Source organism: Triticum dicoccoides, chromosome 7A (genome assembly GCF_002162155.2).
Source record: "Triticum dicoccoides isolate Atlit2015 ecotype Zavitan chromosome 7A, WEW_v2.0, whole genome shotgun sequence".
NCBI lineage: Eukaryota > Viridiplantae > Streptophyta > Magnoliopsida > Poales > Poaceae > Triticum > Triticum dicoccoides.
The window spans coordinates 269,923,661-269,935,843 of NC_041392.1; the positions used below are offsets into that span (position 1 = coordinate 269,923,661).

A 12,183-nucleotide genomic window follows, 5' to 3' on the forward strand; every position below is an offset into this window, starting at 1 on the left:
ACATACGATCCTGGTCATATATATTTTGGCTAACTTCGCGCTTGTATAGGTGGTTTTCACGGGGATAAAGTAAGCTACCTTTGTCAAACGATCAACTACTACCCAGATTGAGTCATATCCCGATGGGGTCCTAGGAAATCCGGTGATGAAATCCATGCCAAGCTTGTCCCACTTCCATTCGGGTATCGGCATAGGCTGCAGTAATCCTGCTGGTTTCTGATATTCTGCCTTCACTCTCTGACATACATCACACACTGCTATATATCGGCAATATCCTTCTTCATACCTGTCGTGGAATTGTCACGGCAGATGTCCTAGTGTGAGGACTTAGTCGTGAGGCCAACGCATCTATGCGGTAGCTTGAAGGGGTTGGTCATTATCGAGAGACGCGATGCGGATCAACACACAAGACAAGGATTTAGACAGCTTCGGGCCCCGGGAAACATCATCCGGTAATAGCCCTACATGATGTTTGTGGCTAGGTCTCATTATGCTCATGAGGGAGTCGCCGCATAAGCCGGCTCCCCTTTAGTTGTGTCTAGCCTCAACCATTATTTTCTGTCTCTCTTGGGGTGCCCTGCCCCTCCTTATATATGTTGAAGGGGCGGGTTACATGACTAGTCCTAGTAGGATTAGGATTAATCTATTACAAGTGGAGTCCTAGTCTTGCTTCCTATGTAGGAGAATATTCCTTACGCCTTTTCTCTTAAGCCGGCCCACCATAAAGGTGAGCCGGCCTTCTGGGCGTTGGGCCTTGTCATCCGTCTAACTTGCCCGCCGGGTTACTAATGAGTCGCCAAGATCAGGCGAGTCACTCTTGAGTCGCCAAACTCCGGGCGGGTCACAAGTGAGTCGCCACACTCTCGCCGGGTCATACATCCGGCGGGTTATGCCGCGGGGTATATCCCCGACATTAGCCCCCAGTTTAATTTGGATTTATCCATGTTAAACTGGTCTACAATATAAACAAGGAGCAAATTTTACAGGTTGTGCTTCGGGTTAAATATTTTGTAAGTCGGCACCTGATCATCCTTAAGTCCTTGTCATTTCCTCCTTCTAGAAAATCCGGGTCAATAGACCAGCTTCATAATCCATTTGAGTTGGCATTCAATGCTCTTACTTGACAAAAATATTGGTTTTGAAATATTCAACTGATATCCAGTCGGCTTTGAAAATGTAGAACTTGCCGAGTTGTGATTTCTGAAAATCGTCGGGTCATAAAAAATTGATAATTCTGGGTCATGATTGTTGCCAATGCCGGGTCACACCATTGATCGTCTTGGTTTGCTCAAAACTTAGAATTTTAAGATATTCCTTCTTTATATGCATATTACCTGTAGCCCCCAAGTCTTAAGAAGGAAGCATAGTAACATCTTAAGACTTGCTTCAATATAAATGTTGCAACCTTGAAGAAATCCAGGTTATTCATCTCAATCACTAGTCAAAACTGAATATTCCACATATGTAGCCCCCAAGTGTCGGGTTGTCATGATTGCATCAACCTGGGACTTGTAATAGTCTTATGCTCACAAAAACTTCAACTGGTGTAGCCCCCAAGGGCCGGGTCATTATGCAATAATGAGCAGGGACTTTGTAGATGTAGACTTGAGAAGCAATGTCTAGCCCCCAAGGGCCAGCTTAGTACGATAATATTGAGCTGGGACTTTATATATACTTCATTGACAATAATATCATACGATGTAATCCTATCCATGGGGCTCGAACCCACGTCCATAAGGTTAAGAGCTTTGTACTCTTCCAACTGAGTAGTAGACCTTTCAATATAATGGATTTAAGATTTGTGTACCTTGAATTGTTGACAGGAGCAATTGGTAGCCCCCAAGGGCCGTCTCATTACAATGTGATGGTCGGGTCTTCAATAAGGTGAGCAAAAATTGACTTTGCATTAGCCCCCAAGTGTCATGGTGCATGCTTGCAACGACATGAGACTTGCATATTTGATGTAATCTCAACTTGAATGATGTAGCCCCCAAGTGTCGAGTCGTAAGCCTGCAGCGACTCGGGAATATTCCTTCCGTTGTAGAATAAATTATATCCATTGATAAAATAATAGCCATTGCGCTGAAGCGACTTTGAAAACCTCAATCATAATATTGGTTATTAATAACCATTATAAAAATCCGGGATGTTTGTAACCCGGCAGCTTGTAGCCTCTATGAAAATCAATAATTGATAACCCTTTTGATGATGGGCTTGAGCTTAATCATTTATGTAAGTCATAGCTCCGCAAATCATGGATAGAGTTTTAAACAACATATACCCTGGCGACTTAACGTCAAAAGCCAGGGCTGGTTTAATCATAACCGTATATAATCAGAACAAAATATCATACATGTGATATTTGCTCACACCGCCGGCTTATCATACCTGTGAAGTAAGTGTGATAACCCAAAAATTTGAACACCAATGTTCTTTCTCCATTATTATATATGGCTAGATTATAATATCGTAAACCAGAAGGGGTAATATCCGAAACCTTAGAGCACAATGTTTCTAACGAATTTAACATCATGATGTGTTGGCGACTTATAGTCCAAAGCCAGGCCGGGTTAATAAACACCGGATATTTTCTTATCATATACTGGTCGACTTATAGTCAAAAACTAGGCCGGGTTAATAAACACCGGTGAATTGTAATCACAAAGCATTATAAGCCTCATTAGATAAAACTAAAAAAACCTGTCGAATAAAAACAAACGAAAAAACGAGGCTTTTCATGGGCTGCCAGGCCGAAAATCGAGTGCTTTCACGGGGCGCATAGCCACCGGGTTAAACCTATATACAAACCTTATAAGATGGAGTTCACATAACCAATCGTCATTTTAACTTTGACAAGTTCAGTGTCTGCATAAGATTGACTTGTCAAACGTTCGGCGGGTCATTCTCGGATTACCTGGACGGGGTGGCTTACTTAAAAATCCAGGATAACCGGGGGTCTTAGGTGAATACACCTGGCTTCCAAGCCTGGCTTTTAAGCCTATTACAAGGGTTATAAAAACTCTTTGTTCTCTAGAACAAAAGAGCCCCCAAGCAATACTTTTGAGCTGTGCTCAATGGGCGCCTATGTTTGAGTTGTGCTTTTGCAACAGACTCTCTTTGGTCCCTTTTAACCTGGGCAGCAAACCCTCAAGTGTTTTGTAAGCATGGCGTATAAGCCGGATCAAAGGGTAATTATAGCTTCACTCAATGAGCAGGAAGCCCCCATGTAACCATAATAAGATAAGCCCATAAGGCAGGATACCCATGTTTGAACCGCGCATCATGGCAGCAAATTCTCTTTGGCAACCTTTAATTTTTCTGAGAACTCGAACTTACGAGAGATTAATTCTTTTTGAACCGAAACTTTAAACCGGATTTGAAAGCTTCAAAACTTTGTGGGAGACAGATTATCCTTGAGCCGGATTGTGAACCGGATATTTCAGAGCTTTATGGGAGACAGATTATCCTTGAGCCGGATTTTGAACCGGATATTGAGAGCTTCAGTGCTTTGTGGGAAACGAGATTTCCCTTGAACCGGATTGTAAACCAGAAGCATCATTGCGAGTCGGAATTTTGCTGACGGCCTTGAGATTTTTATCAATATAACAGCAGCCCCCGGGATCGGGTTATCTTCCCTCTACTAACCCGGAGTTCTTGACTTGCTTTAAACTGTCAGTCATTTTACTGAGTCATATCATTGTAGCCCCCGAGTCTTAAGATGACTGGAGGAGTTGGCTTGAGACTCTCCATAATTAACCGTGATATGAACCGGCATATAGCTTGAACAGCGGAACACTGTCATATGTTGAAGCTGAAAGCAAGGTGGCCAGTTAATGATCTTCGCAACACTCATTATATATCGTTGGCGTTGATAACGTGATATGAATCCACGGAAACTTGAGGTCGACCATGGCGGGTTATAAATGACCCCATATGATTTGTGTCAGTAATCTGGCCAGCGGTTCATCCCAGCTGGCTGTTGAAGTTAATCAAACTGCAGTGACGGCGACTTGTGTGCTTGTCTATTGAGTCATCCGGTGCAGGCGGAGGCTAATAACATATTATGGCTTGCTTCAGAATTGTTGAGATAGACCGGGCAACAGGAGCGGCGACTTGCGCGTGCTCGTAAACAATTTGTGCATACAGGTGCGACCCGGTGTGTTGATGTAGACCAGACCACGAGAGACGGACGGTAAAGACGACCACAACAACAGAAGCGGCACAGGCAGATGAGTCGGTCGTGGCGTTGTAAGCCTGCACAGACGGGTGAGCCAGCTGCGGTGTTGTTGTTGTAGACTGAGCCAGCGAGGCGGCGGCTTGCACACACATTTATTAAACAATGCGGCATGGTTAGATGTTGGCGCTTGATAATATTGACGCGAGCTTTATATCCATGACAAAATAATCTTTCTTTGCAATGGATAATTGTCCTGCATAGAGAACATCATGGGCTAGAGCAATTGTTTTTGGATAAATTAATATGTATTTAAAAATAGATAGAAAAAACAACACCTGATATTTTTATCGAATGAACCCAGATGCTGATAATGGATAAACAACTTGGCGACTCAATACAGCCCCAAGTAGGAGCGGCTCAAAGTGACGCATCCGTGGCTGGTCCCTCCTTTTTGATGGCAGACTAGGTTCCAATTTGACTCAATTTTCATATGTGCAAACAGCACCCCAGCAGTATAAATGTGGAAGCTTGTATTGTACGTTCACATCATTGCAAAAAATGATGTTGGCGTATACTTCATATCCGCGGTATAACAACCCCTTTTTGTAGTGAATATTCTCATATGGCTACAAACCAATCAAGCCAAGCTTCGACATGAAGATCGAACCATTCTTCGTCTTTTTTACTCAATCAAACTCCTTGGTCTTTTGTTCTCTAGTGGCGTCCATACCCATAAATATCTCTGGAGATAAGAAGTGAATAACTCTGGTGACAGTTGAAGCAAGTCAACAACTCAACAGTAGAAGAACAACAGAGTCAGAGCCCCATGATAGAGGTAGGGCGACTCGTGGTCGGCGGCTCGGCCGTGGCGAGCCACGGCGAGTCAACGAAGCAGGGGGCGGCTGATCCGCAACGAAGGTAGAAAGGCGGCTCAAGGGAGCAGCGCGGCGGTTTAGCGAAGATGGCCACGGGGCGGCGGCTCTAAAGGCCGCGCGTGTAGCAGAAAACAGTGTAGAGGCGGCTCAAGGCCGCAGTGGCACGGCGGCTCTCCGCAAGGATGAGACGGTAGCATAGGCGCGAGGCACTGGGCGACTCAGGAACAAGTATGGGCCGGCGAAAGTGGATCCAGCGGGTTAGCTCACGGAGGCGTGGGTGGAGCCGTAACCGGTCCGGAGCAGATGGAGGTGACTTAATAGGGCCCAGCAGAGGAGAGCACGGCGGCGACTTTGTAGTGATGGCGATTTGATGCGGCAGACGGATTTTAATAGTGGTGTCTCTCTGAGCAGTAGTGGTGGATATGCAAGAACGGCGATAGAGAGGACGAGCTCGTTTGCTCTCTCTACGTGGACCAATGGAGCAGTTCGGCTGTGGTGGGCCTGTTCGGGCATTAATACACATCTACGGAAATATACGTATGGCCTGAGGCAAGTGTACGCGGGGTAACGGCGGGGCAACGAAGTGTGCTGTTAGTACATAACATAAGCGCGCAGTACAGGATGGGCATAAACGAAAAAAGAAAGGACGAGTCTACGTAGCGGCCGGCTGCTCGCTGGCATGCGCGAGCGGCCGGCCTAAAATAGAAATTCTTTTATCCGCTAGCGTCTGCTCTGCATAGACATGTATGTGTGTAATTTTTGTCTGCTAGCGCATGTATTTTTTAGCATTTAATACATTCACATCGGTCACAATCAGTTGGAAAAAACAGATCACATATGCATTTGTTTCGGTTTTCAAATTTTCAAAAAGCTATATCTTCCAAACCGCGCGTCGGAATTAAGATCCGTTTTCACCGCTGGAATCCTTGCAACGTGCTCTTCAAAACTATATCCCGCATGGAGATGTTTCGACGAACTAGTCTTCCTGCCAACTAAACATCAATGTGTGTGCAACTAGACTAGATTGCCGCGCCAACTGAGCATATGTGTGTGTGCCAAAAAAGTCCTGTCAACTAAACATCAATGTGTGTGCAACTAGACTAGATTGCCACGCCAACTGAGCATATGTGTGTGCAACTAGTGTCCTGCCAACTAAACATCAGTGTGTGTGCAACTAGACTAAATTACAAGCCAACTAAGCATATACGTGTGTAATTAGTCTTTCTGCCAACTAAACATCAATGTGTGTGCAACTAGACTACATTACAAGCCAACTAAATATCAATGTATGTGCAACTAGACTACATTACAAGCCAACTAAACATCAATGTGTGTGCGACTAGACTACATTACAAGAGGAGGTTGCACATCGACTTTCGTCGATGCAATAGACTAGTCGCACATCAAAGTTGTCGTGGTTGCTAGGTTGTAACCTCATACGAAGGCGCAGCTCCAAATATTAGTTTTGGAAAAAAGTTGCACGATGTAGTAATAAAGTTGCACAATGCAGTAATAGAGTTGCACTATATAGCTCCAAAGTTGGCATCGAAAAAAATTCGTCAAAATATACCCATGCGGGATCTAGTTTCAAAGATCTCGTCGCGAGGATTTCAATGGTGAAAACAGATTTGAATTCCGACGCGCGGCTTGAAAGATATAGCTTTTTGAATTTTTAAAAACCCGAAATAAATGCAGATGGATCTATCTTTCTTAAACTAAAGGAGCAGTGTGAACGTATTTAATACCACGCCTACATGCACTAGCAGACAAATAAATTACCACATGCATGCGCTGTGAGAGCCGGCCGCTCGGTTCGACCAAAAAGTGCGCGGCCACTTTTTAGATTTCAGGAAAAAGAAAATATGACAACGCGCACCCACCACATGTTTCCCCGAGAAGAGTAAAAAAACTATCAATTGAGTGATTTGTGGCGCGCTCCAGAAAGCCGAGAGGTTATGGCGACCGCGGAGGAGGGCGGCGATGGATTCGAGTTCCTAGCAGATCCGGTGGACAGGTATGATCCCTAGTGCAGAAGACGAACTAGTGATTCTGACTCTTTTGCGGCAGCCAACTTAGGTGTGTCCGAGTGTTCTTGCAGGTTCCCCTTGGCGGATCTTGGACGCGGCGTCTTCGCTCCCGATGGTGAGCCAGAGGCTAATCTCACACAGTCAGCGGCTGAATCCAGCATGGGAGATGTGGGCGATGTGCCGCTAATCCTGCAATTGGCCATCAACAACGGCTGTGAAGCATTAAGCTTCTCTGCGACGGATTCGCAACAGTCAGCTGGAAAGGATGACCCTCAAGCCCCCGGCTGGACTAAAAGGTAAAAGAGATTGAATCATGTTGAAACTGGAGTGTTCATCTTGGCCATGCTTAACTAGGTATCTACTGCGCTAAAGGCTTATCTGAACGATTTAGATCTCGGAAATTATGATCAGTCTTTTGTGTTGTTCATTCATCTGCAGTACCTTGTTCTGAAAAAATAAGCATCCCTATGCAGATTGAGTTAATTCATTCTGAATGCTTAATTATTTCCCAACGTGCACGAGCCAACCGTAATCTTTTCATCATGGATTCGCCAGTGAACTGTGAGCTGTACTAACTCTAATGAAGTGATAAATCGCACACGTTGTGTCTCTGAGGCCTTCTGTTTGGATACAACAAACACATGATCTAGTTCAGTTGAGTTTGGTCGGGTCTGTGGCCAAAGCTTCTTATCAGTCCAGTTTCTTTACTCACAATGAACACAACCCGCTGCTTCATTTCTGCTGTGATTTCTTTCCGTTTTGTTACTCGATGATGTATTTTCAATATTCTTAGCGTACTGGTGATACGATTGCGTATTCCAGTCACTTGCAGTATGGGCAGCTTTTATCTTCAGAACTTGAAAATTGAACTAACGGGCTAATTTCTTGGCCCATTTTCAACATGTAAACTTCAGTTGGACCGAGTGCAATTTGGACAATAGCCTCTTTGCTGGTTAGTTCATCTGTTGTTTTAATGTTGATTAAGATTATTATTTTTGGCTTTGTTTCGGATGACAATAATTTCTTTCTTCTACTGCAATCTATTAGTATTAAATACACACTTTTTTCCCAGTATTAGATGTGTCTCCTGAACCTGTTCTGGATTGCCATGCTTAGCGTTAGCTGTCAGCATCATTTTCTAAACCATACATGGTGATCAGTTATATTCTGTATTGTAGGTTCTTGATTTCTTGGGTATAGAGAAAATACCATCAAAGCACATCCTCTAGAGGTGGACGAAAGATGCAATAGATATACTTCCACAGCAGTTGGCACACGCACAGAAGACCATATATCGGTTAACTCCATTACATTCGGACATTCAAATCTGTATACTCATGCTTTGGAGGTTGTAAAACTTGGTGATGCAAACCAAATTGCATATGATTGTGCAATGGAGCTTCTTAGATCAGCAATGTATAAACTGATCCCTTTAGCTTCTGAGCATGACGGTCTGGGTTTAGAACACAAAATTGAGTTCAACAAGCCAAAAGGTACAGAATTGAGTGTGTTCGTGAACCACAAAAAGTATGCGGGAGTGATGCTGGAGGTAGTGCAGTTGGAAATTTCATTGGTTTAGCAGCTCCAGAACGCAAACGGAAGGCCGGTCGACCAACCAGCAGCAGAGACAAGCCTCCATATGATGATCTCGGTGCAAAGAGCAAAAAAAGTAAGTTTCTGGCACATCTAGATGCTGCAGTATATATGTCGCGAACCAGGGCACAAGAGCACAACATGTCCACAGCGGGGTGAGCTCCCTCAAAAGAAAAGGAAAAAAAGCCAAATGCTCAATATGCGGAGTGGGAGGGCATCGCAAGAACACCTGCAAGTCTGCAACAATCCAAAGATTGTTTACATGTTCCTCAGAAAGCTACACATGAACGACCTGTGGAAATGTGATTAATCTGGTGTATCACTGAACTTCCACCGTTTTTCCCTTGTATGATGATTGCTCACAACCTAGTGGTGTGAAATAAATTATGTATTGTCAGCTTAGGAATTGTGACAATGTTTCCTCTTGTATATGTCTAAAACCTTTGACTTGGATTAATCTGGTTTATCACTGAATTTCCACTGTTTTTCCCTTGTATGATGAGTGCTCAGTATCCAGCTGTGTGAAATAAATTATGTATTGTCAACTTAGAAATTGTGACAATATTTCCTCTTGTATCTGTCCAAAACCTTTGACTTATGTGGCTATGTGTTGCTTAAAACTAACCTCCGTGCATTACTGGGTAATTAAGATCTCATGTTATTTGTGTGTGCTGCTGATGACATGTTCTACTATTGGTGATCAGATTGATTTTCGTCTCTTATTTCCTATTAATTTTTCATCTTCTTTTTTATGATATCTTCCAGAATTGGCCATCAAAGTGTTATCTATGTGTGCTGCTACTTGCCAACAGACACCACCAAATTGATGGATGCAGGGTCGAGGGCGATGGTTGCCTGATGCTGAGCAACAGCCGCCACAGCGAGGGAAGATCCTGCAGCTTCGCTTGCCGCCGATGCCAAATGCGAGGCTTCCGGTGCACCGTTCTGCTGCCCCACGCCCCCACCCCACCATGCATCCGCCGCCTGCATCTGACAACCTTGATTTGGTGCTGCGATTTCCTGCTGACCTTGATTGATTTGCGCTACCGGAGGTGCCGCCGTCCAAGCATAGCCAGGTGTTCCGCGTAGGCTTCCTGCCACATGTAGAAATCACATCCACCTCTCCCCGGCTGCCACGGATTGAAGAATACGACTAAGATATCGAATCCACAAAAAAAAAAGCAAACACTCGTTGACTCAAGATCCACTTACTTTGTGATTGTGACACTTGTAGTTGTAGAACCGCTCGCCAGCGAACTGACACGAACGTCATCACTAACCTGCCGCAATCCAGGCACGGGACTACAAGCAGGGCCACCGAATCTGGACCTTGGTTGGCGTTCGCCATGAGCTGTAGCAAGGGTTCCTTCACTGGATTTTGATGATCGAATGAGCAGATGGGTTGCGGGGTAAGCTAGGATAATAAATGACCTCGCTGGACCGCACACGCACTACTTCCACCATGTGACGGTCACAAGCTTCCAGCAACCACGCCGTGAGGACCAGACGGAGACCAACTCGTATGCCGTACATATACGCAACAAGACCTACCTAAAGTACTTACGGCACACATCCCCAAAACAACTCGATGGTTGGCGATGCCAGGAGCGTGCGCGCTCGTCCACGCCAACCAATTTTCGTGGATATGCGTGGTACTCTCGAGCCGCTGCTGAGCTTGCTTTGTTCATATACACAAGAAAAACGTGGCCGCAATGGTAGGGGCGACACGGCCACTGAGGTGGCAAATCCGGCTTCCTTGATAGCTCTTGCTTTCCATATTTCTATCTTCCTCAATCCGTGTGTGTGTCAGGCAATTGTATGAGAGAATAAAACAGATCTAGTAGTACTCAACAATACTAATCTTCATTACGTACTAGTGGAAGTACTTTTTGATTTGTCCTCCATGCTTAAAATAGCAGGAGCAACAGTTGATTCCCTTGGGACTCGTAGCTTGGGATTTCTCTATGTGGAGTAGCAATATTCTGGCAGATTGGACTGCTTCTTGTCGATAGAGTAGCAATCGGACCCAGCCACTGACCCTACCGCAGAAACTGCTGATAGCTTCGGTTGACTGCCGTAGTAGCTTGGCTTCGGCGAAAAAAATCTCCTCTCGATCTTGGCGAGTTATGATAGTTGCATTGATGCAACCCTAATTTCTTCGGAGCCTTAAATATTGAACACGCCGTTTTTTTAGAACGGCGGCTTTAAATTAATAAAGCCCACCACAAGCAGCATCCAACAAGTTTAACATAGAGAAACAACAGAATAAAAGGGGCCGTAGCCCAAAGTACGAAACATGCAACCGGCTTCAGGCTGATAAGAAAGCCAGCAGCAAAGAGTCCAAGCAGCCAGTCCAAAAGCGCCACGAGCAGAATCTTAGTGTCGTGCTTCGAGCTGAATCGTGCGGATCCGCTCCATGGCCTCCATCATCCGATCTGCATCATGCCGTTTCCCCAATGGTGTCCAAGTCTGGAGAAACAAATGACATTTGAAAATAATGTCAGTAGGATGAGCAGGGAACTTGTGTTCGATAGTCATCTTATTACGGGTGGTCCACAGTGACCAGCACAGCGCCCCTACGCATCGCCACAGCACGCGCCCGAAGCTACCTCTATGGGCGAGAAGGATCCCACGTAGGATCCGAAACCGTATGGGGATTCCAGTTTTACGCAAATGCCTCACGGACGGCACTCCAAGCAAAACGAGCTACGTGACATTGGAAGAAGATGTGGTTCGCATCTTCATGCGCTCCACATAACGCACAAGACCCATCCGAAGGGCCGTGTCTAATGGCAATGTTGTTAGAAGAGGGGAGGCGGTCATGAAATAATTGCCAAAGAAAGACTTTGATCTTCAGAGGAATAGACGCTTTCCATAGCCCCCTAGCTATGTCAAGAGTCGGTCCCTCAGTCAGCTTATTGTAAAGCAATTGGACCGTGAACTTTCCGGAACTCGAGAGGGACCAGGAGACCATGTCGGCCTCAGGGCAGAGAGAGACACCCTGTAAGGCAGTTAGGAGCCCATCCCAACTTGACTGTTCATGGGCGAGGAGTGGTCTTTTGAGAGATATGGCTGGAGGGTTAGTTCTGAGCGCGTCGGCCACCAAAATTTCTACATTAGTGACTAGTTGGTAAATGGCAAAGTGACTCCGCCAAAGAGGTTCCGACCCAAGCCAGTGGTCGAGCCAAAATCTCATGGAGTATCCATTCTTAACGCAGAACTTGGCCCCTAACGAGAAGGCAGGCTTAACAGTCTGAATTCCGTTCCAGAAAGGCGATCCCTTCGCCTTTGAGGTGAGAAAATTCCCATCGGTGAAATATTTGGCGCGAAGAATATCGGCCCAAAGCCCCTGTTCGTTCTGGGAGAGTTTCCAAATCCACTTGACAAGGAGCGCTACATTCATGAGTTTGGAGTTGAGGATCCCTAGGCCACCGAATTTCTTGGGGCGGCAAAGCGCCGCCCACTTGATCAGGTGGTATTTCGTTTTTGTCCCAGTCCCTTCCCAAAGGAA

At 45.3% G+C, this 12,183-nt stretch overlaps 1 protein-coding gene across 1 annotated transcript; it reads left to right on the forward strand.

Annotated features, from left to right (window-relative positions):
- The first annotated feature begins 6,930 nt into the window (after positions 1–6,930).
- LOC119332245 lies at positions 6,931–9,146 on the forward strand. The gene is made up of 3 exons (XM_037605431.1): positions 6,931–7,066; positions 7,151–7,375; positions 8,258–9,146. The coding sequence occupies exons 1-3, from the start codon at positions 7,008–7,010 to the stop codon at positions 8,277–8,279; spliced, it is 306 nt and encodes a 101-aa protein (XP_037461328.1). The 5' UTR covers positions 6,931–7,007; the 3' UTR covers positions 8,280–9,146.
- Positions 9,147–12,183: the final 3,037 nt, after the last annotated feature.